Source organism: Ambystoma mexicanum, chromosome 1q (assembly GCF_040938575.1).
Source record: "Ambystoma mexicanum isolate Mex_15411 chromosome 1q, UKY_AmexF1_1, whole genome shotgun sequence".
Lineage (NCBI taxonomy): Eukaryota > Metazoa > Chordata > Amphibia > Caudata > Ambystomatidae > Ambystoma > Ambystoma mexicanum.
In genome coordinates this window covers 1103187049-1103208626 of record NC_090922.1, presented here as the reverse complement: position 1 = coordinate 1103208626, position 21578 = coordinate 1103187049, and the positions used below count along the sequence as shown (strand labels likewise).

Here is a 21578-nt window from a genome sequence, read left to right as displayed (position 1 = left end):
CTAAATATCCTGGAATTGATATCGCCGGTTGGCCATGTCAATGTGATATGGGGCGGCGATCTGAACACTATCCTCAACCCTAACCTTGACCGAACTTTGAGCAGCTACAGACACCAATCTAAAGCCGCAGCCATTATACTTGAAACCATGTCCACGCTACCCCTAGCAGATGTGTGGAGGGAACTACGCCCACAAGAGAAGGAATACACCACCTACTCAAGTGTGCACGGCTCCTGCTCACGTATAGATTATTGGCTATGTTCACCGGATATAATCACAATCGCAAAAGACTGCAAGATTCTCCCGCTGACAATATCTGATCACTCCCCGGTCCTCTTTGAACTGGCCCCGGAAAACTCAGAATCCACTCCCCGGATGTGGAGCATGCCCCCAGCCATGCTCAAGGACGACACTGTGGTAGAAACACTTAGGTCGGACATAACAGACTTCTTCGAACGGAATGAGATTGGTCGGATCTACCAGTACTATCTGGGGAGCCTTCAAGGTGTGGCTGTGAGGTCTGATGATGTCACAGACGTATGGAACACTGAAGGAAATACGAACAGAACTAGCCAACAAAGAGCATATATGCAGGCGCAGAATAGCGAAATCCTCCTCCACAAAATAACGGAGCAAATTACAAACTTCAGAGCACTTGCTGAATGCAAACTTTTCTATATGACGCAACCCGTGAGAGCAGGGAAATGCGGCGAAGGAAACAAAGCCAGCAAAACAATGGCCAATCTCATCAAAGCAGAACAATGTATGAGACACATAACCAGTATAACCGACACAGATGGAAGAGTACAAACAAGTCCGGCGGATATAAATGCAGTGTTCCGAAACTTCTATAAAAACCTCTATGCCAATCCTGCGTAAGCTGGTCAGCCCACTGGTTGGCCCAGGGACACTCCCAAGAAAACTTACTTGCAGGTTTTGGTGAAGGTGCCGAGAATAGTTGGTCCCACTATTCCAATGGGTCGAAGCTTCTCCGCAGACCTTCTAGGACAACCAGATGCAGAGGGGTCCCACGGGACGACAGTGGGCTCAGGGGGCCAAACCTTCCATTGGGTCACCAGCGGTTCCTTGACTCGGCTTCGTAGTTGAAGGATACTTGGATCCTATCCTTTGTTCAGTGAAAACTCAGGAGATCGACCTGGTAGTGGTGTTCCCAGCCTCCTCTTATCCAAAATTCCCTTTGCGCCAAAACGGAGAGGACCCAAAGGGGGATCTGTTCACAAACACACTGCATATGTGGACCAATCACAGACCATGGTGGTCTCAGGCATTCAGGACACTCCAGACTCTCCGGCACCCAGGATGTGTATTGGGACCATACATCCCAGCCCACATCCTGGAGGCACACACACAAGGCATGCAGAAGCCCGCCAAAACATTGGGATTTGCGCGAAAATGCATGACCAAATAAGGACTGGCCCGGGTCGACTCGACCTGGGGAAGGTGAAGGGGCAAGATGGCCAAAGGACAGGACAAAGAACCTAATGGCATGGCCATTTTGGAGCCAGGCCACCTATTCGTGCCAAACGCGGTTAACATGGCAGTGGCAGAAAAGGGTTAAAAATAATGCAAAATCCTAGCCTGGAGACTTCATGAGCTTGGGGAGACTAGGAGGGTGGAGGCTCTGGCCCTCCCGGATTGGTAAGCTCTGCAGAGAGGCTTCTGGGATCGTTGGCGAATTTCGGAAGTATTCTGAAAGTCTGTACAAATCTGAGTATGAAGGGGATGGGGCAGTTGTAGATGAATTTTTGGAGGCTCTACCAATCCCCTCCCTCCCCCCAGAGAAGGCTGCCCTCCTGGCGTGCCCTATCTCGCCCCAGGAGGTGATACACTATATGTGCCATGAAATCGGGTAAGGCCCCGGGGGATGACGGGTTTACTGTGTTTTTTTTATAAAACTTTTCGGGGCGCCCTGGCCCCATTTCTAGCTAAGTTGTTCAATGGCGTATTGGATTCGGGACGTTTTCCCTCATCCATGCTTTCAGTCTGTATAGTGGTAATCCCCAAGGAGGGAAAGGACCCGAGAAATTGTCAGTCGTATCGGCCGATTTCCTTGCTGAACACAGACGTGGCTAAGATTTTGGCGAACAGGTTAGCAACCTATCTCTCTGTTCTAGTGCATGGCAACCAGGTGGGTTTTGTACCAGGGAGGCAGGGTAGCGACAATATTAGGAAATCGCTCGGGTTGATGCATGAGGCGGCCCTCTCGGGAAGTGAGGCTTATCTGCTATCTTTGGACTCGGAAAAAGCCTTTGACCGGGTTGAGTGGGCCTACCTGAGCAAGGTCTTGGTGAAAATGGGTCTGGGGGCTAGTTTTTGTAAATGGATAGCAACTCTGTGTAATGGCCCTACGGCCAGGATGGCGGTTAATGGTGTGACCTCGTCCCCTTTCTGTCTTCTCGGAGGAACGCGCCAGGGGTGTCCGCTTTCGCCCCTGCTTTATGCTCTGGCGATTGAGCCTCTGGCTGTTGCGGTAAGGGAGCACCTGGGTATAGCGGGGCTTAGGTGTGGCGAGCTGGAGTTTAAACTTTCACTGTTTGCGGACGACCTCTTGGTGTATCTTACTAATCTTAGGCAGTCGCTTCCGAACCTCTTCACTCTCATTAACACCTTTGGCTCCTTTTCCGGGTTGAAAATAAACCGCTCGAAATCGCGTCTGATGCCTATGACGTGCTCTGATTTGGAGGTGGGAGAGGGTGCTACTTAGGAGGATATCAGAGCAGAACGGGAGGTGACGCATTATTTGGGGGTTTTGATCCCGAGGGACTTAACAAAGCTTTATGAGGTAAATTTTCCTCCGGCCCTGGTGAAGATATTGGGCGCCTTCCGGTGATGGTCTCCCCTGACGCTGTCATGGTTTGGCCGTATGGTGTCGGTTAAAATGAATGTGCTACTCCGTCTGCTTTACCTGTTTTCTTCCCTCCCAGTCAGGGTTCCAGAGTCTTTCTTTAACGCCCTTCAGTCGGCGGTGGTGCGCTTTATCTGGAAAGGAAAGAAACCAAGAGTTAGACATGATACCCTTACCCTCCCGCGTGCATTTGGGGGCTTCGGGCTCCCTGATTTTCGCCATTACTACAAGGCAGCTCAGTTGAGGGTGCTCCTTGAGCACTCCACAGAAGAGATGAGAACGTACTTGTCGTATATTGAAGATGTTCACACCCATCCCAGAAAAGTGAGGGACCTCTTGTGGGCTGTGGGAACCCCCTTCTCCAAAGCTGTAAAAAATCATCCTACTTTGTCAGTGTTGTGGGCGGTGTGGAAGAAGGATAGGGGGAATGTGCCCCTTTCTTCGTGGCCCTCCCCTCTGTGCTCGGTGTGGGCGCCCCCTTTCGACTTGGGTAACAGGATTACGGGGAACTCAGAGTTGGCCGGATGGGGGACTAGAACGTGCGGCCCAGCTGTTCCGGAAAGGGGTGTTTATAGATTATGCTAATCTTGTAGAGTCCTTAGGCGCTACTCTGATGTCTGTTTTTGACTATATACGCGTGAAGGGCATTATGACTGAACCCCGTTGGGTCGCGGATCTTATCCGCCCCCCCACTCCGCTAGAGAGAGTGATTATTGACTCCAGTAGTAGGAAAGGGTCTCTATGGACGCTCATTACTTTGGAATTGTAAAGTGTCTTTATTAGCCCTTTTGTGCCATGTCATTTTCCCATGTGATTTGGGCTTACGTAGGTTGTAATGGTTCCTTTCTGCATCAAGTTTCCCTGGCATATGTTAGCCTCTTTTTGGCTTACCTTGTGCCCATCTCATCTGCTCTTGCTGCAGACAGCTCTTTCACTGCGTTCGCATGCGCGACGTTATGCGCCTTATAGCAGGTCATGTAAGTTTCAGCTGCACAGCGTGTGTGCTAAACTCCTCCTCTCCTCCTCACAAGTACTGTAAACAGACTCAAGGCTCCAGGTGTAACATTATGTAACCTTCCCTTGGTTGACCATTGTTCCTCAATCTACTCGCACATTTTACCATCTCTGTAACCTCACCACCAACATCTCATCAGCCTTCAACTATCACCAATAGACAATTCAAACATGGGTCCAAGGATCCTTACTTGTAGCATGTTAAATCCTCCCTCCAAGCCCGGTCCACGCCCCTTGCCTGCTCCATTGAATTAGCATTCGCCGAGTCCAGCAAGGCACTTGCAACTTCCTTGGACAACAGCTATTCTGCTTGATCCTTTAATCGCTCATCCATGGATAGCCACAGCCATCAACTGGAGGCATCCATGCTTCTTTATTGGCACAAAAACCACACATTACCCTACTCTCTGCTCATGTATACACTTTAATTTCTTTTACCACTGGTCTTGACTCTTCAAAATCATCATACTACTCTGACCTAAAAATCTCTTCCTTCATTCCCTCGTAAACTATCCATGACCCTCCAGTCCATGCTTCCCCCCAACCCCTGCAGCCCCCATGCCGCCCCCATGCCGCCTCATCCTCCTTTCACAGCTGATGACTTGGCCTCCTACTTCTTTTCCAAAATCAATATAAACAGCACACCGGCAACCCTTCTAACTCTCCCACCTCGTCCATCCTTCACTGCTTTCTTCCATCCCCAGCCTCTCTTCACTATTCAATTTCTCCACCATCTTTCCAGCTGAATCACTGCCTATCGTCCATTCAGCAAGTACATAGAATGCGTCTTTGAAACTCTTTACACCTAAAACTATTAAAGATCTTGTACTTGTCAACTCCTCTCGCATCAGCCTCTCTCCACAGGATTCTTTCTGAATTCTAGAAAACAGCCACTGCCATCCCCATAATTAAGAAGACAACTGCTGACCCCAACAATCCTTGCTTTGACACTGTCCACTTCCTTCTGTCCCACCTTCAAAGTACATGAGCAAGTGGTCTTCAGTTGTAGATACTGAATGATCCCTTGTCACTCCTCTCCCAGCTCCTCATGTTACCCTCACACCTATCCAATCAGGATTCTGGAACAAAAACTGCACATACCCACATCTCAAATGTTCTTACCCTTCCGGACCACACTCACCTCTCCTCCTTTCTTATCCTACTTGATCTCTCGGCAGCCTTTAACACTGTAAATCATCCATACCTTCTAATGCTCTTCCCTCAGCTTCAAGGACACCACGTTTAACTGGGTGTCCTCTTATCTATGACTGTTTGTTCTCAATATCATGGTAATCTACCTCCTCCCCACACCTCTTTCCTTGGGTGTCTTCCAGAGATCTCTCCTAGGCCTACGCCTTTGTACGCTCTAAACATTTAACTCTGTAAACTCATCATCTTTTGCCTTCCACTACATCTCTTTGCAATGACACACATATCTTATTTTTTTTTTTTTTTTTTTTTTATAGAGAACAGACAAGGTGCACATGCATCTGCATGCTGTAAGGAATCTCACATATACAATCAAACAAAATACAATAACATGTGAGAAAGTAAATAGATGAAAATCACAGAATAGTCCAAACAACATCTGGCTTTATAACAATTTAAAAGACAAGTTGACATGCAGAGTTCACAGCCGAGTTTTCAGCGCTTTCCTGAATCTCAAATACTCTGGAATCTTGCGTAAATTAGGTGGCAACATTGCTGCCCCTGAAAAGGATATTTTCAAGGAGGATATTACTTTACATTTCAAAGCATCTAAATTAAGATTCCAGACTGCAAAGGCCTCTAGATCCTCCTGAAACTTTCAATTTTTCAGCTAGATTAAATGGGCTCTGAAAGTGGATTGCTTTGTTAACAGTACATAGTAATTTTAAAAGGACCCTGGCACATAATGGCAATCAATGAAGAGACTTTAAAATAGAGGCATTATGATCACATTTCTGTGCCCCATGAGCCAACTGTGCAGCCACATGAAAAACAACTTTGAGCAGAGACAAATGTGATTGTGGAATACCCACAAATGTTTCCAAAATAAATATGTGATGCAACCAGAGATTGCACTAAGAACAAAGTGCCTGGCTGAAACAAAAGATTCCAGAGAACTCAAACGCAATAAGGAGAACATTAGCAGATTTCACCCACAAAATCATATGTGGTATTAGACATTTTCGAGTTTCGAGTGAAACCCAACAATTTCTCAGTATGAGAAAACTCTGAAGGAGACCTCTATGCAAAATGTTTTTTTTAAATGTTTTCTTCGCGTTTACACATCTTAACCACCACCTTGCTGACTGCATCTCCCTGTTCTCTCCTTCTTGTACTCTTTCCCTCCTCTCTCCTTAACTACTCTGTTCCCCAACCCTCCTATGCCCCCTTCCCCTGAAATACCGTCCCAGTGAACATCAAAGCCATGTATGGAATTGAATATTTGAAAACCAGGCTCCACCTTTTGGCCAGCAAAACAGTCTCTCCGTTCCCTCGCTCTAATGAACCCCTGTTTTCCCCTTTAGACCTCACTTCTATGTGCCAGTTATAACTATGTTATTACCAGCTGCCACAGCTCTAGGCCTGTAGTAAGTTTTTCATATCTGTTCATTTGTCTAAGTCACAGGGTTGTCCCAAACCCCTTCTCCTCCCGACTCGTTAATCAAACTCTAATCTCTCAATCCTATTGTAAAGTCAACCGACCATGGACTGACTTTGCCTCCTGTTTCATTTCCTTTGTATAATATTTCTGTTCAAAATGTCAATTTATTTTCAATAAATTTAAGTACAATTTTGTTAAGAGTTGAAATATTGAGTCGGGCACGTTCGGTGTGTGACTGATGCCACCCATAGTAGCATCCTTATTTCTGATGCTTGTTAATCTGCTTAGAATCACATGCTGTGCATACAGTCCGATATCTAGTGGTAATCGTGGAGTATTGCATCTTTCTTTCAAGGTTTGAAAGGGGGACGTCGACTTGTAACTCTATCCCTAACATGACATGTAGTGTACCCAAAATCACTCATGCGTCGAGGTCCCTCAGATTGTTTTTTTCCAGCCAGCTAGCTGGTCGCCATATGCGGAGCTCGTAAGAGATGTATTGCAAAACGTGTAACTTCTTTGTCTCACGACCGTTGGTCGTTCAGTCTTTGACCCTCTTCTTCGATGCCAGCTGTGGACCCCTACGCCAGAGATGTCTGTGGCTTTCGGCGACTCATCCTCCGGCCAGGCCTATACAGTAGGGAGAGTGGGCCCCCCCGCCCCGCGGTTTGATGCTTTAAGAATGCATTTCCTTTTCCCCTCTCTTTTCCCTTCTTGTCTGGCTGCCACACTTTACCTCTACTTTGGAGATGACTCCCTTTAAGTTCTGTCCGTCCTGTAACGAAAAGTACCTGTGGAAGGACACTCACTGCAAGTGTAACAAGTGTCTGCCTCGTAATCACGACGAGCGATATTGCGAGTCCTGCCAACATTTTCATCCGAAGACGCTAAAAGATCGGCGGACAAAGCGGTGGCCGGCCTACGCCATGCAGCAGGCTGAGGGTAGTTCCCCTGTCGGCGTAGGCACCTCGAGTGACGAGGACTCAAGCAGCAGCCATGGCTTACCTGAGGAACCGTCCGGTTCCCAGTTGCCCATCCCCGTCGGGCAGACCGCCGGTACTGCAATAGGGGAAGCCGCATCCCGGTGACAGGGGCACACCCGCACCACAGAAGGATAAGCACACAACCTCACGTGCTCCCTCAACGGATACGTCGAGGAAGCAACAGACGCCAACGGGCCTATCAAACTTTGGCGGTGCCTTCCGATCCTCGGACAGGCGCCCACCCTGCCTCCGAGGTCTCAGCATGCGTCCGGGCATTCAACACATAAGGGTGAAAAAACACAAGAGCGCTGATGCGCCGTCTAAGAGCACATCCACCACAGACGTTACGGCAGTGCCGAAGACCTCGGCGAGTCAAAATCTCTCCCGAACCTGCCCGAGCTACTTGAGTCTCACTAACATCTTTTCAGCCACGAATAAGCCAAAAACTACATCCTCTCATCGAGGAAAGTATTCAGATGGGTCCCAGCCCCTCTCCAAGACTCTGTCTGACAAGACCATCCCTCCTCCTGACCCCTCTGGGTCATCTCCATGGACCAGAGAAATGTTTGAAAGCTGCATGGACAAGCTGTATAAGTTTGTAGACTTCCCTGATAGATATTGTAACCCTAGGAGACCTAGGGAGGATGATTCCTGCCCTAGTTTTCCAAAGGTACAAAAACTCTCCAGCTGGACTCCACCAGACGAGGGTTTGAAACACTCAGAACCTGAAGAGGTCGATGAGGATCCCTATGACTAACAAGACAATCCTTTTGGCCAGGATTCACCTGACCCATGTCCAGACTGGGGCCGACATCAGCCTGCTGAGGAAACACCTTGGCTTTCACCAACACCTGACCCTGACGCCCGTTGTCTTGATTTCTCCCCTCCTCTCCTCTACCGAGACAAGCTTCACCATTTGTTGATCAAATGGCATTTAATGCAATCCTCAAAAGGGCTGCAGAACATTTCCAGATGGCCACTCAGGAGGCTGTACATGATACTGACTTTGTGGAGGACATACTAAAGCAAAAACCACCCACAAGCCAGGCCATCCCCCTGCTAAACGCCATCAAGGATTACAGTGCACCTTCTTTACTGTACCCTTCACTTACAAGAGCCATTAACCCCAGTGTCGAGAAACTGGTTTGCCCCTTTCCTTCTGACCCGTTGTACATCCAGGGACATGCCACTCCAGACTAACTAGTAGTTACTACTACCAGAATGAGGGCCGGGGTGCCATTGTCCACTTCGGAACAGCCCCCCGACAAAGACTGTAAAAAGCTGTACGCCCTCGGCAAACGCATCTCAACCTCAGCAGCATATTCCACCAGGATTGCAAATAACACTACATACACTTCTCGCAAGTTATAGTGATGTGCAATGGAATTTACTTCAGGATGGTCTCCAAGAAGTCATAGAATCGCTACGATCACGCATGCTGGTGGTCGTCTCGGAAGAGAAACGGGTCACCCATAGCATCCCAAAGAATATGTTGGATGCAGCTGATATGGCGGGGCAGACCCGGGGCCAGGGTACTCTTCTTAAAAGGCACACCTGGCTCAAAAACTCAGGGTTTAAACAGGAAACACAGGCCTCACTTATAAACAAACCAGTGGAAGACTCTAATTTGTTTGGGAAAGGTGTGGACGATGCCCTAGAAACAGAGATCAAAGAGCACAAGACTCACAAGTCCCTTAATCAAATTACTGCTTGCCCTTACCAACAGTGGGGAGGTAACTCTCCCCGCTCTGTTCGGGGGCAATCTTTTTCACGTTCCCCATATAATCAGTATGGAACAGGGGGTATGCCATGGTCCTCCGGACAAGGCGCTGCTGCCATCAGTCAGTACCAACAAGAGGGGTCAGCAAAGAGGCAAAGCCAGGGGTAGAAACTCCACCCCTAGAGGCTCCCCGTCCTTTGCTCAGAAATGACTCCCCAGTCAGGGTCCCCTCCCATGCCTCCCTGGTCAGGGGACGTTTAACTTCCTTGAACCCAAAAAAGATCTCACCATGTGCCCTGTGCTAGACTTGCAGCCAGCGAACACATTTGGTCAAACCACAAAAGTTCGGAATGACAATGTTGCAGGAAGTAATACACATGTTAACACAGGGGGATTACATGGCCACATTGGATATGAATGATGCATACTTTCATATTTCAATGTTGCCGGCGCACAGAAATTACCTAAGATTCATGATTCAGGACTATCAGTTCAAGTTATTTCCCTTTGGCATTGCCTCAGCCCCAAGGGTGTTTACAAAGGTACTAGAGGTATTAGTGGCCCACCTGCGCAGACAATACATTCCAGTATATCCTTATCTTGAGGTCTGGTTAATAACAGTTTATTCGTATGGAACATGCCTATCAAATATCCAGAAGACAGCAGGTCTCCTCTTTAGTCTGGGATTCTCGATCAATGAGAAAAAGTCTAGCCTATACCCCAGCCAAGTCAAACAATTTCTGGGGGCTCTAATTCGGACCAAAGCTGGGCTTGTCTTCCCCTCCAAAAAGATGGTTCAAAGCATGCTGTTCCAGATCCCTCACTATGTAGCCAATTGCGAGGTGACCGTATGCAAAGCCATGCAACTGTTAGGGATGATGGCCTTGTGCAATTATCTAGTACCACACGCACATTTGTGCATGCACCCCATGCAAGAGTGGCTCTCAAGCCAATGGTGTCAGGCCAGCGGACAGTGGTACGATCTAGTGGTTGTCTTGGCAACCCTTGTTCTCTCTCCGCAGTGTTGGTCAAGGGAGAACCTCTTGCAGGGGAAATCATTCACCACCCCCGCAGTAGAAGCCATCCTTACCACAGACGCATCTTTGACAGGGTGGGGGGGGGCTCACCTCCTTCATCAGACAGCGCAATGCATTTGGTCCCCAGCGGTAGCATCCAATCACATAAACCTGTTGAATTTGCTGGCAGTGTTCAAAGCACTGAAGGCCTTTCAAACACACCTACAGGGAAAGACAGCCCTAGTCCTCACGGACAGCACCATTGCCATGTATTACCTGAACGAGAAAGGGGGCACGCACTCTCCAGAGCTATCCAATCTGTCTCAGAACATACGGAAATGGGCTCTCAAACACAAGATGTTCCTCCTGTCACAACACGTTCCAGGGGAACTAAATATTCCGGCGGACATGCTCAGCAGAGACTTCCCATTACCCGTAGATTATGAGTGGCGATTGCACAAAGACATTGTTCTCAGCATCTTCGCATACTGGGGTTTCCCAGGGATCGACGTGTTCGTGACTCTGGAGCATGCAGAATGCCCGGATTATGCCTCCAGGAACCCGCAAAACTGCTCCTAGGGGAATGGTCTATGGATAACATGGTCAGGGAAATTTCTCTACGCTTACCCCCCTGAGCCCGTCCTACCACACGCACACCCTCCCACCCCCGAGCACTCTAGTCAACAAGATAGTGCAGAAGATGCACCAGGAACCAGTCACAATGCACAATGATTCTGGTGGCCCTTTGTGGGCCAGCCAGTCCTGGCTTTCTCATCTGATAGCAATGTCGGTCTCACCTGTGAGGAAACTGTCATACCCGTACAACATGCTGTCACAGGACGGGGGAAACACTCCATCCACGCCAGCAAATTCTCAATTTAGCAGCCTGGATCTTGAGGTCATAGAGTTTGGACACCTCCTACTCCCTCAAAGATGCATGGGAATTCTTAGAGAAGCACGAAAGCCTAACACCAGATATTGCTACTCCAAACAAATGGAAACGCTTCGTCATCTGGTGCAATTCCAAGAGCGCCAATCCCATCGACTGCTCACCAACACATTGTCCTGCACCTGCCTCACCTACTAGATTCAGGTCTGGTCTTCAATTCCCTAAAGGTCCACTTAGCTGCACTATTGGCTTACACCACATCCCAGAAAAAGGTTTTGTGGTGGAAAATTCCAGTGATCAATGCTTTTATGGAAGTGATTAAAAGACTTCACCCCACTATTTCAAACTCAGCTCCCGGATGGGACCTAAACATAGTACTGAGACTAATGGGACCTCCCTTTGAACTGATGCATAAGGCTAACCTTAAAACACTCACTTACAAGACTGCCTTCCCGGTGGCAGTCACATCTACAAGGAGCGTTAGTGAACTGCAGGCCCTTTCAGTTCAAAACCCATTTGTCACAATTCACAAGGATAGGTGGTCCTGCGCACTCAACCATGGTTTGCACCAAAATAAATGTTGAAGTTCCATGTGAATCAAGCAATAGAACTACTCACCTTTTTCCAGAATCCCACCAACATGGCAGAAAGTAGCCTCCACACACTTGATGTGAGGAGAGCAGTGATGTATTATTTGGAAAAGACGAAACCATTAAGAAAGACAAACCAGTTTTTTGTTTCAGTGGCAGCTGGTAGAGAAAGGGACCCCATCTCTAAATCAGCCATCTCAAAGTGGATCATAAACTGCATCACGCTGTGCTACACTCTTGCTAAGAGAGATCTACCATTCAAGCCTAGAGCGCACACTACTCTGCACTGGTGCTTCCATAGCATTCATTGAAAATGTTCCTCTTTAGTCCATTTGTAAAGCAGCAACCTGGAGTTCTGTACACGCCTTTACACAACATTACTGCCTAGATACTCACTCTAGGTCTGACTCAAGTGGGACAGGCAGTGCTAAGACACTGTTCCTTCACACATCCCAATACATCTCTGGGTACTGCTCGCTAGTCTATGCACAGAATGTGATTCTAAGCAGATTAACAAGCATCAGAAACATGCATTACTCACCTTAATAGTATTTCTGATGGTTGTATCTGCTTAGATTCACATGCACCCACTATTCCTCCCCTCTTGTAGTAGAAGGAACATAGACATCTTACACCTTTCTCTCTCTGTACTCACCCATGATAGTCATAGGCTCCCTCACGGCAGAAAAAACACAAATCGGAGGGACCTCTATGTGTGAGTGATTTTGGTACACTACACGTCACGTTCGAGATAGGGTTACAAACACGGCCATGTTGACGTCCCCCTTTCAATCCTCGAAAGAAAGATGCAATACTCTGCGATTACCACTAGATGTTGGGACTATATGCACAGCATGTGAATCTAAGCGGATACAACCATCAGAAATGTAATTATGGGCAGTTAAGCATGTCATATCTGTGTATTAGTACATTATTTAGGCCAACAGATGCTTAGTAATTTCAGTGGCTTTATGAAGGCCGTGGCATTGAGTGCCTTTAGACATTGGTGGGTTTAGTGCTTTGTTCAAGATTAATGTGATGATATAATTTTGTTTACCAGCTTTATCCGAGCTGCAATTATACAAATCTGATAGAATGGCTTGCTGTTATGTAAATAGAGGGCAGTTAATAGACACGCGTAAGATTGCATATTGCACCTGCTTTACTCTGTGCACAGTCATTTAGTGCCGGTCTCCTCGTGTACTCCCTTCCTCTCCTCCCGTACCCACTTCCTCTCCTACCATCTACTCTCCCAGGTTGTTGTGCCCTATTCTTTTGCAAGCAAATCCTCCATGTTCTTTTACACGTCTCCCATTACTGGAGTACCATAGTCTGTGTGTCTCGCTCTGTGGACCTAACCTTACCCCATTTATTCCCCCTCTTCCCACATGTGTGTCTGTTGACACACATGTGGGAAGAGGAAAAATCTACCACCTTACAAAAGTCAAAGATGTTGACTTTGTCAATACTTGCATATTAATGGTATGCTTTACTTTATAGTAGTTGGAAACCTTAAATGCATTTTTTCTGCTTATGAAGGGGCCTTTTCGTTTATTATAGAAACCTCTTTATTTCTAATGAGCATGAAAGAATTTGGACAAGAGCATGCTTTATCTTCATTTTGTTACTTGTATCACTTTTTGTTTGTTCCACCTTTCATTCTTATACTCCTATTTGAATTGTTTCCTTTTGTAGGAAAGTGCTTCCCTGGCAGATAGATTGATACAGGTATTGTCTCAAAGTACTTTCACTATGTCCAAATTAAAAAGCATCAAAATTCTCAAAAACAGAAATGACTGTTTTTGATGAATGCATACATGCATTCATTTTTAATGTAACCGTTACTTGTTTTTTAGTTTTTTAAATGAGACCTCAGTAGTTTCACTTAATTATTGTGTGTATTATTCAGTGTCGGACATATTTCAGAGTAACTTTATAACCTGCACGTTTTCTAATTGCTAACCTCACTGAAAAGTGGCACAATGAATTCAGAGGTGAATTCTATTGTGTGTTCACATTAACAAATCCCTAGATCAAAGATGTAAAACCCTAACAGAACTGTGCATGTACAACTCATTTTGCATGAACTAAATCCTTGGCTGCAAAAACCAAAAGTACAGTTCTCACTAAAGTTTTTAACTGTTAATTTTAACATCTGTGAAATCTATCAGTGAAGTTTAGGCCCTGGTGAGGGTCTGCCGGTGAGACTATTGGGCATCATTTATGCCGTGCTTGCCCTTGCAGCTTTTTTAAATTTAGCAAAGTAATTAAACCAATGTGAAACATCTAGTGCACATGCATCCGTACAAACTGCTTTATAAAAAAAAAATTATGTCCAAAGGGACAAGTGACGAGAGCCCAGGAGGCAGAGGAAAACTACCTCATAAAGCGGGAGCTGGCCACCATCAAACAGCAGAATGATGAGGCCAGTTCTAAATTGGATCAAGCGCAGCAAACCATCCTGGAGTTCCAACAACAGCAGAAAAGGGTAAGGAGTGGGGCAGTCCTTTTCATGCCTGCTAATTTTGTTTTGTTTATGTTGGCTGTGGCATTTTCTTAGTTTTTAGTTCAGTATTGCTTCTTCAATACTACTTGTGTTTATTGAAACAAATGAAAAGTATTTCTTAACAAATCTTTGATAATAGAGCATACAATGAATGTTGTCATGGCATACTTTGGGTATGTATAATGGCAGATTTATAGAAAATAAATGGTCATGTATGTATGCCTTGACCAAATTTCATGCACATTTAATAATTGTATTCACTGAGCTAAAATCACTCAATCTGCACCTGCAAATTTGCAAGGTGAAAAAAGAAATCAATTAGACCATAATTATTCATCTTGCATCTCAACTACCGTCTGTGGGCGCAAGACTGGGCAACATATTTTTATTGAAACCTTGTTAATGTCACTTATTGCAATCAAAACCGTGATTGTTCAGTATTATTCCCAGTCCATTGTTGGTAAGAATTCACTGCTTGTTGCCCAGATCTCCTTAATGTTGTCTCTTTCTATTGGCTCTTAACATAGATTCCCATTTACTAGGGTCTGCTTCCTCCAGACTAAAGCAATCAAATTGCCATTTATCCTTTAGCTCCCTTTCTTTCCCATTGAGCTAAAACAGCACACAAGTTTTCCTTGGTCACATCAATGTGCCAGTCACACTATCATTAAAGGATGATACTGTTGAGTGAACTCTTGTAAATTGCATTTAAAAGCAAACATAATTGAAACATTTGAAAGGATTTTGACTCTGCCTTCACAACGTTTTGCTTTTTCCTAAATTAGTTTTTCTCACTTGTTTTTTCGCCATGTAACTTTTCAGGAGAGATTTGTGTGCACTATTTTCTTCTCTGCATTCCTGTCACACCAAGATAGCACCATTACAATAACTATATGACAACAAAGTCTTCCTTTGTTCCTACATGGAGCCCTTTAAATGGATGGCAATCGTAGTAAGAATTAAAACAGGTTGCTTTTTAATATACCTTTCTCCATAGTCCGTAGCTTGCCTTCTCCAGTCCAACCAGGGAATTTTGCTACCTTTTCCCTTAGCCAGAAAATACACTTTTGAGCTAAGGCCTTTGCAAAATTCACAAACTGTTCAAGATTAAGGGATTTGTTCAACGGCTGTGGTGCTCAAGGCTCTCCTTTCTATAATTGGTGGTTTGCAAAGTACTAGTGGTCGTCATGTAGGTGCCTTAACCTTTCAGAGAATACCTAATGGGTAAATCCCTCTGATAGTGGTCAGAAGGAAGTATGCAAAGATATAACAGGTTATTTGCCGCTGCCTACTAGAGATCTTTCTCAGTTTTAGGACGACCCCTCCACCAGTTCTCAATCCATAGGGTTCACTCGCTTTGTTTCTTGGATGTTGACATCTGATGCTCCACTCGTTATATGGTGGATAGGTATGCGGTTTATGCCTTCACAAATATTTCAATGTTTTTTAAACTTGCAGCTTTTCTGGTATCTTAGTCTGATTCCTTGACCTGGTCTACCTAGTCTCACTTCACCTTGTAGGATTACGGGACAAACACAACTTCATCCTTTTTGTCACAGTTTTTTTAAAAATGATTGCGCAGTCAAAGATGAACCAGATGCCGTCCATGATGAAACTATGCCTTTCGAACTGTAGGAAGAAGACATACCGCTGTCCACTCCCTTTGAAATGGCTCTCTCAAGACATGTCCAAGTAGGACAAAATACACTTTAGATATGCATTGGGCATCTAACGTGCAGACACAGACTTCAGAGAAGACACTTGATGAAATGTATTATTGATTTACTGTTTTCTAATTGCTACATATCCAGAACAAATATCACTGTGCAAGGAAAAGATTGTGTGGGAGAACAGGATGTTCGTAGCTGAGCCTGAAGATAGCATTCTTATTTATTTATTTTTCCATTTGTAGAGCGCACATAAACCCTTGGGCGGTAGGGCACTTTTTACTAGTTACATGGGCCCGTGAGGGGGCACCTCCTAGGTTATTACACAGGTACAATTTCCAACACTAATGTAATATTATTAGCATCATGAATTAATGAAACAAGTACATAGGATGCGAGCAAAGACAGATAAAATGTGGTGATGAGGTTGGACTAGGTGAACAGCCAGGTTTTTAAGGTTTTTGCGGAAGATCCAGTAGGATTCTTCGGCTCTGATGGCAGGGGGTAAGGCACTTAGCAGCCAGAACTGGGAAGCTGGATCCTCTTGATTTAGTTCATTGGAACATGGGTTGGATAAGCCTGTGCGCGTAGGGTGTTCTTGTGGGCCTGTTGGTTTGTTCTTGACAATTTTCTGTGTACGATACGAGGGGCTGAGTTGGAGATGCATTTGTGAGTGAATGACAGTGTCTTGAAGATGATTATTTCATTGATGGGTAGCCAGTTGGCGGCTCTACGGGCAGCAGTGATGCGATTTGTCCGTGGGATATTGAAGGCAACATATAGGGCCTTATTTTGAATGGTTTGGAGTTTTTTTATTTCAGTAATAAAACATATTGGACCATGGCCCATTAACATTTCATGAAAGTCCAGATATATTGAGTTTTTCGGAGGCTCAAGGACTATTGCATAGTTACACAATCTGCTGCAAGGGAAATTAAACCAAATTCATGACAAATCACTGAATTGGGGATTGATAGGGAAAGACTAATGGTGGATTTTATGAGGCGGACTTGTAATGTATCCAAAAGCGCATTAATGTTGCACAAACACATGTCCGTACAGTATAAGATAACAGATTCAACTTTCTTGGTAAGGAATTCTAACAAAGGTAGGATCAAAATATTTACTTAAGGTTGCAAATATCACCTTCATTTGACATAGTAAGGGCTGGGATTTCTCATTTAGAATTTCTGACCAATATTTAGATGAGGAGTAATTACTCAATGAGTACCCAAAGTATGTCATCTTGGAACATTGCTCAATTGGACCATCATCTATCACCCATTTAAAAAGTCTAATTATTTTGCCTGCTGTGAATATCATCGTCTTAGTTTTGGCAGTGGCTGGCCTAAGATTATGGGCACTTGCAAACTTTTCAAAAGTGAGCACTTTCTTTTGTAGGCCGTAAGCGGTCGGATCATCAGCGAATGCGATCCAATGGAGGCGAATAACCCCCAATTTTACTGCATACATGTCATTGACCACCCATTGATCATCTAAATCACTCAAATATAAATCAAACAAAGTGGCGGCCAAATTGCACCCTTGGTTTAGTCATACGGTCGTGGAAATAGAAATAGTAGTAGCACCCTTATCAGTAATTCTTTCTTTGTAAGATGTATCTGTATGGAGCTTTAGAGTCCAGAAAATTAACTCCTTGGGAATTCCCATTTCATGCATTTTGCACCATAAGACATCTCTAATCACAGTATCAAATGATGTAAACATGTCAATAAAGGCCATGTATACCGGATTTGCGTCTTTGATTTTAGTCTGTGCCAATAAATGCGATATGACAGTGGCGTTTAAATCTGTACTCATCCCTTTACGGAAACCAATTTGGTACTTTGAAAGGATATCCTGAGAAGAGACGGATTTTTCCAATTGATATAGTATAAGTATGGAAAAGACTTTTGCAACTGTGTCTTTGAGCGCAATTGGGCGATAATTGTCCGGGGAGGTGGGGCATCCTTTTTTATAAATAGGAAGAATGACAAATGTTTCCCAAGTCTGTGGTAGAGAAAAAGTTGCGAGAATTAGATCAAACTTGGATTTCAAAATGGCAGCCCATAAAGCCAGATCGGTCTTATAGACACATGGTGAATCCTGTTGTGCCCCGCTGCCCTAGACGGATTCAATTGACCGATTGCCCATTCAATGTCCTGCAGACTCATCTTAATTGATGGTATTTGTCCCTTCATAGCTGTCAAATAAAATGTCATTAAATACAGAAGGCAGACCAAATTTGCTTTTAATGTTTTCCCCCAAACAGTGCTATACAAAGTGCCAGTTAGTTTAATTAATGTCCAAATTTCTTTTTATTTAGTTGACAAATATATTTTGACATATTGAGATTCACAGAATTGTGACACTCTATCTAAAGACCTTTGAGTCTATTTGTGTAGGTTTGCATAATTAGATTTTTTGGAACCAGGAAATTCCTAGCTGAACAATCTTTTTTATGTAGAGCTCACAAATCTCTATTTCTAGAGCGTTTTAGAAGTTCAACTTTATAATCAAATTAGTGTTTTATTTTTTATTTTTTTTATTTTCTTTATTTTTATTTAATCAAAAAATAAGATTTTACAATACATTTTTGTAGAACAGTTCATCAGGCAGTCTCGATGAAACAAGGCAGACTTCATTGATACTTTCGCCGAGCTCCTACAAGTCTTTTAGCGAGAAATTTACAAGGCTTTGCTATAGCCCGGTAATAGGTCGCAGTGCAGCTGGATGCAGTGCTTTTGCAACTGTTTAACTATTTATTGACCACTTTTATCGTTTAGTAGCTTGTTCTCAATATATTCAGTCATTTTGGCCATTGCAATTTGCCATGCATTTTTTTTCGCCTCCTATCAATCGATACTACCATGTATCCTCTTCGGCCAAGATGTCGATGCCTACCATGCATGCTAGATATCTTTGCCTGATGGAACTGGTGGCTGAACAATTCATAATCAGATGCCTTAATGTTTCTTTTGGTGGATGCAAATCATGTTTGCAGAATCGGCAATTGTTGGTTAACGCCTGGCCTCGAATGTATAAGATCTTGTTTGTTTTGTAAACGTTCAAACGTGCTCGTAGAATCAAATTACGGGCTTGTTTACTTGGACATTGTTTTACGTAGGCTTGCAGCTCATTTCTTTTTACCATGTTACTTGGTAAGTGGAGGTGAGTTTTAGCTTTGCAGCAGCATCTAATGTAGAGGCCCAGTCGTTACCTTAAATTTTTTTTAGGATTTTGCACGGGTTGGATAGAAGTTCCACTTCATTTGATGCGATGCTGTTTAGCACCATTTGATTTTCGTTTTGCCAATGTTTTAGCATGTTGCAATTCCTACTATCCATTTCACATCTTATCAGTCTGAAGACCTCATTACTATGTGCCATTCTACATGTTCTATAGAGCATCATTGAATTGCACGTTACTGAGCATTCTAATGATTGCAGACTTAGTTCTCGTCTTATTGCTGCCCCTGGTGTTGATGACGGTAAATGTAATACTTTGCGCCAAAACAATGCTTCCAACTTGGCCCATAGCTGTTTTGGAATTGTAGGCATCGCATCTACACCGTATGTTACTGTGGGCACCACTTTCATTTTGTAGAAGTTTATCGGGATCGTGGGTACTAAGGAAAATTTTCTGAATTTGCCATCGATGACTTTGGCTTGGGCGGCTAGTTTTTTAGTTTTTAAGTACAATTCTGCTTGCATGGCAATTTCTTTTTCTGAACTGTCCATAATCACTCCTAGATATTTGAACTTGGCAACGGTTTCAATGTTGGCTTCACCTAGATGCCATTTAAAGTTGGATTTTTGTTTCATCCCACAGTTCTGGATGGTCATGACCTTCGTTTTGCTCGTGTTGATTTAAAGGTGATTTTCTGCGGCATATATTTGCAGAGCGGTGAGTTTCCGTTGTAGCCCAATTTCTGTTTGATCAAATATTGTCATGTCATCTGCGTACAACCTAGTTGATTTTTCTATGCTTGTGATGTCGCCGATGTAAGAAGAGAAACAACGCTGATGCTAGCCGGCACCCTTGTTTGACCCCTCGTGCGCTTTGAATTTCATCTGATAGCGCGCCTTCCCGGTTCAGTCGTACTCTCAAAGAGGTGTTGTGGTGTAATGCTTGAATAGGGGCTAGTATGTTCTCTGGACAGTGCCAGGCCTTTAATTTGTTCCAGAGTACCTGTCTCTCCACTCGATCAAAAGCCTGAGTAAAATCGATGTATACTACGAACAGGTGTTAATTGTTCTGCCGTGTTTTGGCTTTTAGTATACTGCATGCTAGGATATTGCAGGTTGTTGCTGCATTTTTCTTAAAGCCCGCATGGTAAGGGTCATTACGTTTGGCTCCAGCTGCCCAGGTTTGGAATTTGTTCATAAGTAGTGACTTGTATACCTTGCCCATTACATCAAGTAAAGCAATTGGTCGAAAGTTCTCAGGATTTGTTAAATTGCCGTTTTTGTAGATTGGAATGATTATGGCTTTGGTCCATGATTGTGGAATGGATTGAGTTTCAGCGCATCGCCGGAAGATCGCGCTCATCAGGCTAGCCCACTCGTTAGGATGACTTTTCAATTCTGCATTAGAAATGCCATCTGGGCCAGGAGCTCTCGAATTTTTTGATTTCTTGATGGCGTCGAGAATGTCTTCTTCTTTGTCTAAATTAATCCAGGTGGGTCCATACTGTTGCTGTTCTTTCGCCTGGTAGCTAACCACTGACCAAAATACTTTTGTGAAATGTTTCTCCCAGGTGTCTTGATTTATGTTATTTAGGATTTGGTTATCCAATGTTTTGTCTGCATCCCGTATTAGAGTCCAGAAATTCCAGCTGTTAGTAACAAGGGTTTTAGTTATTTGTTCGGTGTCAGCTTGATGTAGTTTATATCTGTGGAATTTCACCCAGTTCTTGTATCTTTTTCTTATATCCTTGATATCCACTGACATGTCGCTGTTCGACACCTTATAGGCGGATCTTAGCTCTCTTCTGTATTCTCGTCTTTTCTCGACCAGTTCTTTGTTATAGACATGTATGCTGGTTTGCTTTGAAGCAGACTCGAGGTGCCTTATTTGTTAGATATACGGGATTAATAGTGGTTGGTAATCAATGCCATCAATCGCTTCTGAGTATATGTTTGTGTTATACTCAGTAGTCACTTTACTAATGTCCGCAGCATTTAATCTTAATCTTGTTTCTTGCGCAGTGGGCACAACCTGGGTGATGTATTTTGGACTTTTATGACTGGTTATGTTCCAGGCAGTTTCGAGCAAGTTGTGATCGCTCATGGGGGTGCGACGCACCTTGAAGAATTTTGTGATGCGAAGTAATGACTGTGATACAAAGATGTGGTCGATAGTTGTGACTGATGGTGGACGTTGCCACGTTGGTAGTCTGTCTACTGCAGGGAAAACTTCATCTAGATTGTGTAGCCCATGTGATTTGCTAAAATTTGTCCATTCATTACCTCGTTGTACGGACGCCTGTTGGGCAGCTGTTACTTTTTTTGGCTCTTTACAAATAGCATTTAGGTCTCCGCACATTAGTACGGCAGTAGTTGGATGTTCGGTCGTAACTGCTACAAGCAAATTTTCACATTGTTCGATGAATCTTTTTCCAGATATTGTCGCTGGGTTCCAATATAGGTGGACTATGATAACATAGCCTGATTCAAGTTTGGCATTTGTCGGGTCTTGCAAGGAGACTAGCACTGCCAGCATCGATTGATTGGCT

The 21578-nt window shown here is 44.3% G+C and overlaps 1 protein-coding gene across 4 annotated transcripts in view; it reads left to right on the top strand.

Annotated features, from left to right (window-relative positions):
* The window catches only part of EVI5 (ecotropic viral integration site 5), a 2339304-nt gene that overhangs the window by 1006994 nt on the left and 1310732 nt on the right, over positions 1–21578 (top strand). For 2 of the 4 annotated variants that reach the window (XM_069641802.1, XM_069641803.1), the window contains exons 12-13: positions 13364–13396; positions 14010–14156. The exons of the other annotated variants lie outside the window; for them this stretch is intronic. In XM_069641802.1, coding sequence (XP_069497903.1) covers positions 13364–13396; positions 14010–14156 — 180 coding nt within the window. The remainder of the gene's footprint in view (positions 1–13363; positions 13397–14009; positions 14157–21578) is intronic. 4 annotated transcript variants of the gene reach the window in all.